Source organism: Orycteropus afer, unplaced genomic scaffold (genome assembly GCF_000298275.1).
Source record: "Orycteropus afer afer isolate SDZICR_OR568_19922 unplaced genomic scaffold, OryAfe1.0 scaffold00007, whole genome shotgun sequence".
NCBI classification, from domain to species: domain Eukaryota; kingdom Metazoa; phylum Chordata; class Mammalia; order Tubulidentata; family Orycteropodidae; genus Orycteropus; species Orycteropus afer.
In genome coordinates, this window is record NW_006921594.1 from 613,222 (window position 1) to 618,639 (window position 5,418).

General features: G+C 39.6%; 1 protein-coding gene across 1 annotated transcript in view; it reads right to left on the reverse strand.

Moving 5' to 3' along the window:
• Nucleotides 1-5,418, reverse strand: part of TES (testin LIM domain protein) — a 32,519-nt gene that overhangs the window by 14,066 nt on the left and 13,035 nt on the right. Inside the window, exons 2-5 of the mRNA XM_007944014.2 lie at nucleotides 3,980-4,232; nucleotides 2,774-3,106; nucleotides 1,562-1,777; nucleotides 1,001-1,159 (exon numbers count right to left, since the gene is read on the reverse strand). Coding sequence (XP_007942205.1) covers nucleotides 1,001-1,159; nucleotides 1,562-1,777; nucleotides 2,774-3,106; nucleotides 3,980-4,232 — 961 coding nt within the window. The remainder of the gene's footprint in view (nucleotides 1-1,000; nucleotides 1,160-1,561; nucleotides 1,778-2,773; nucleotides 3,107-3,979; nucleotides 4,233-5,418) is intronic.

The following is a 5,418-nucleotide window of genomic DNA, read 5'->3' on the forward strand; positions in this document are numbered from 1 at the left end:
GGCTGGGCAGCTGGTGGTAGTTATTCCCCATGATGAGATTGGCAATCAACTCCATGTGGGATCTACCACAAGCAGCTGAGTAGCTGCCTTTGGGATATGGTCCGCTTCCTGTATATAAGGAAAAGCTTTGGGAATGGTCTCTAGCCTATGGCACGCTTGGACCCTGCATGTAGCTAGCCGTGTTGTTGCTCAGCAGCCTGCTATGCTCTGCCAACCTTGGGACTTACAATGGACTTAAGTTAATGGCCTGCTGTGTGGTTTGGTAACACTGGGGCTGTGCCTTTTTACTAGTCAACCTTGGGACTTCTCACCCTCAGCAGCCTGCAGCTGTCTGAGTGAAAAAACACTTCTAGCTCCAGTAGGCCAGGAGCAGGAGGCAGAGCTAGCCTCCAAGGCTGAGGGGCTTTCACCCAGCCCCTAGAGCCTGGAACTCTGAACTTGGACTTAAAGCCTCCAAATTTTAAGAATAAACTCCTGTTTGTTAAGGCCATCCCATTTGTGGTATATTTCTTGTCAGAGTGGCACTAGGGAACCAGAACAGGTTGGTTTGTTTATTAACGAGGCAGTTATTAGTGTGGGGTGTGTCTTTAGACAATCTCTTCTGAGATAGGAAAGCACAGCTTAAGTAAGCAAGCAAATGAGCATGCACGAATCGAGGGAAAGATGCATGTCACATGGTCGCTGAAGCATTCAGGAGCAGAAGGAGAAAAGAGAGACAAGGACTTCTTCCCAGAATTGTCAGAGGACTTTTAACGTAAGGATTTTATTATCAAACAGCACTAATAATCCACAGTATAAACTACACAGATAGAAACCTTGAAGGGGATCATACTCAGTGCATGTACTATTTTCAGACTGCCTGAACGTTTGATATCCTCTTGGTGGGAATCTCATGCTCACTACTTAAGAGTAGTGCTTTCTGTTTCCCAGTTGTAAGATGCTTAAACAGAGGCATAAACTCAAGTCATAAGGCAGTTGGAGGTAACCGTATCTCACTCACCACGGCATGATTCTTCACATAGCAGGGCTTGCACACGGGCTTGTCATTGACCATCACGTATATTTCCCCAGCTAGGATGTTGTCACAATCAAAGCAGCAGAAGTGTTTCAGATGCCAATTCTGGTTTTCGGCCTGGGTATATTCATTGCTGAATATGAGCTGAAGAGGAAGAAAATAAGGTGAGCCACATATTTTCTTTTGGGCTCCATATGACAAAACAAGGTTCATTAGGAAATGAGGGATTTCAACCCACAAGGGTATGAGCATACTTTCTTGGGGTCTGAAGTTTGAAAATGATAACCTGAAGTTCAAACTCAGGTAATCATTTAGCTTAGTACAAATCAATCTAGTGTATCTCTGGACGGTCCCTTGTTAGTCAACTTAATTAACAACGACCCTCAGAATGAATGAATTAAAAGTTCCTCTCAATAAACTCCTTTGGACATAAGTAAAGCATCTGATGTTTGGTCAATTCATGCTGCCTTCTTTCTAAGGGTGGCTTGGCTATGATAAGGGGACCTTATGGTGGTACAGAAAGGGGACTGAATGCAGAGAACATACCTCATCACAGCCGGCACAGCGGGGTTTCTCACTATCACAGTAATGTCTGCCACAGTACAGCTTCCCATTCTTCCAGAAATAGATCATGTCAACCAGGAGCTCACTGCAGGCACTGCAGACAAAGCAAGCTGGGTGCCACAGCTTATCATAGCCAGCCCTCTCCGCGTAGACGGCTGGGTCGCCCTCCTTCATACTCAGTTTGCAGCAATAGCAGGACTGAAAGGGAAGCCGTCCAAAGTCAGGTCTTCAGACAACTGGCATTTCTGATTATCAGCTTCAGCATGAATTCAGAGAAACAACTTTCAAGAGAAATATTTTCTGCTGCAATTAGTAATGTATTCATGAAGACAATAAAATGTTAATATGTCTGAAGAACTAAAACTCTTGGCTTGCTAATTCTATGCAAGAATTCAGCATTGTTTCTTGCATTTAAGGGACTTAGAAAAAGGCGAATGGTAATTCTCACCTCACTCTTAAGTGTTCTATCAAAAATGATCACCTTAGAGCTTATTAGTACTCTTTTCACAGGACTAAGCCTTATTGGTTGATATGCAAATTGATATATGAAAAATAAATTATAATAAGCTTAGTACATTTTCTGTTGTTAAACTGTGTCACTATTGTCTTTCATCGCCAAGCCACAGAAAATATTTCAATTGCATTTCCCACACTAATAAAACCTTGGAAAAAAGGATGGACTATATATAACCACATTAATATATAAATGTGTGTGTGTATATGGGTGTGCGTATATATATATATACATATATATATTTATACACACACCCATATACACACACACATACACACACACTCATTAATGTAAGGATGAATTTTAGGCAGTCTCCCAAGCAAAACTGAATTAATCTAAGCATATATTATTCTTAATTTATGGGAGGAGATAATCAAGATCAAACTTATGGTTAGCAAACAGATTCTACATTAGCATGTGTATTCCAGCAAGAAGCCAAATGCCAACGACTGTGTATACATAAAACTCTCAGTTATCCTTGGCAGTAGATAAAAACCTTGGCTTTAGAGAAAAGAATAAACATGATGAATCTCTCAAACAAGCTTAAACTGAATTGTAATTGAATTTATTTATCTCAGCTCCCTAATGGATACAGAGGAATGGCCCAAAAAAAGGTTCCAAGAAAGGAGACGAGCCTGTACAATACGTACGCTGAGCGATGGTGTGACTCCTCTACTTACATATTGAGTTCTGTGCTCGGCAGATTTGTCCTCCATGGCCCCCACTGCTGCTGTGGTGCTTCTGTCTCCCCCTGGGACATGTATTCTGTTGAGGTCTTGACTGTCCATCTCCTGGGGAAGTTTGACATCTCCTACCCCCAGAGCCTCGCTCTTATATTTCTTCACAAACTGCTCCATCTCCTTCACCTCTCTGGGCGTTAACTCATGACACTTTGAAGGGTCTTGATCGTGAGCGGGAAGCTGCTTGGCCAGCTGCTTCTTCCGGTACTGTGCCCCTTCTGAGCCTGCCACGGGCTGTTTCTCCTTGGGGAGCATCTGCATGTACTGCCTGGCCTAGGGCATGGGAGATCTATGTTAACATGGGCGATGCCTTGGCCTTCAGACAGTGCAGTATTTTATGACATGCATATAGCACCAAGTTACTTACAGTGAAGTTGATTTTATCCATTAGTGACAGTTACTCTTCATAATATATATATCTTGAGATGTTAGCACATTTAAACATGGCACACTAAATAGATTTGGTTCAATAAAAATGAGCATAATCTGGAAATTAAAGCTTTTTTCAGATTGTGAAAAAGATGTGGGTTACTAGTGTGCACTTGCCCTAAATACACAAATGCATAATTGCAAGGAAACACAAATTTCCAGGCATAAATGTTTAGAATGGCCTTACAAATCAGCAGCACTTTCAGCACTGAAGAATCACGTTAATGATTAACTAGCTTCCTTAAGAGATTTCCAAAGGCCCCATCTAGTTGTTACAGTCATGGGTGGAACTTGACACAAAATTGCACTTCTTTGTCTTATGCAGTAAAATAAATATAGTGCTGAACATTTTTCAGTTCTAAACAATGGCAGAAATTGGATTCTTTAGACATTCTTTACTATCTTATTAAGATAAACCTTCTTAAAAGTAACTTAGAAGAGTTATTTGATTTATGAAAAACATTCGTTTTCATCTATTATTAAGAGCATCAAAGCATGTCCTCAGAGAGAAACGTATCTAGGTAGTCAGGAAGGTTCAGTGAGCTACCTATTCTTACTCACAAATAATGTACAGTAGAGTCAGAAGTCAAAGTAATGGCAGCCTCAGAAAAGTAAAAGACCTGGGGTGTGTGTGATGTTGGTTTGGTCACTAATGGAAATGCCTGAAATAAATAGGTCAGGAACTTTAGTAAACGGACCCTCTGCCCCCTTACTCACCAGTGCCTGATTCTGGACAGGAGGAGCCCATTCATAGGTAACTGTGTTGATGGAGACATTCTTCTTGGCAGCAACTGGATTGGTCAATATCATAACATTGCGTTTATACATGGGGATCCCATCGGATTTTAGCTTTGCAATCAGGGTAGTATACTTAGTGTCTTCAAAGAGCTTCCCCACTTTTCGGTCCTCTTCATTGCTCAAGAGGACATCATGCTCTTCTTGACCACACTTGCAGTTACGGCATATTTTTCTATAATTGTGGAGATAAGTCGGCAATGACTGATTGTACCTAATAATTAAGTCTGCTTGTACCTTTATAATTCATAAAATACTCTATGTAATGATATGTATAAGTAAGACTTTTTGGGATAGTAAGTTGTTATCTAGAAATTAGGAGCTCTGGTGGTGCCTAAGGCATCTGACTGCTAACCAGAAAGCTGGTGGTTCAAACCTACCAGCTGCTCCATGGAAGGAAGATGGGGTAATCTACTTCTCTAAAGATTTACTGCTTCGGAAACCAATGAGGGTTGCTATGAGTCGGAATAGACTCAGTGGCAGTGAGTTTTTTTTTTTTTTTTAATCTAGAAATTAAAAGAAGAAGGAAGCATAAATTTACCTTAAGTTTGTAAGATTTTAAAAAAGTTAGATTGTGACTAAAAGTGTATGCTCAAGGGGTATGTTTGAGGGTAATCCCACCTGGCACCCCTACAAAAAGCACACACCCACAAAACAAACAATAGGACAACAGGTTTTATATTGCACTGAAATAACATTTCATAGCTATTACCTAAGTTTTTTTTTTTTTTTTTTTAAGTGGGAGATAGGGAGATGGATAAAGCTTCTCCAGTTACAGTCTAGATTTGGTTTACAGCCTTTCTCATTTCCTTTTCTTTCTTTTCCTTCCTTCCTTCCTTTTATTTTTTCAAATACTTAATGACTACCTACCACATGCTCTGTTATGTATAAAAAGATAGATAAAAGTCTCTGTTCTCACAATGTTTCTTACAACTCAAAAACCTACCTCCTACATGGCCAAGTAAGGAAACAGTCCTTACATAAAATATGAAGTTTAAAAAGAATAAAAGCAAAAGAAAATTGGGGCCTAACACTCATTAAAAATCATACAAGGTGCAGAAGCTACAAACTTAGAAAATATTGGAAAAACATACAGCCAACAAATGATTAAAATTGTATATATAAAGAAATAAAGATAACCTCAACAGAAAAATAGGTTAAAAAAAAAGCTTGAAGCTTTATTTCATAAAAGATGAAAGTCATCAGGGAAGAGCAAATTAAAACCATAATGAGATATTCCTTTACATCCAGAAGACTGGCAAAGAAACAGTATCAAATATTTGTAAGAAAGTAGATTGGAGATTCTCTCAAATGGCTGGTGAGAGCGCAAAAATATTCTACTACCTCTTTTTTTTTTTTTA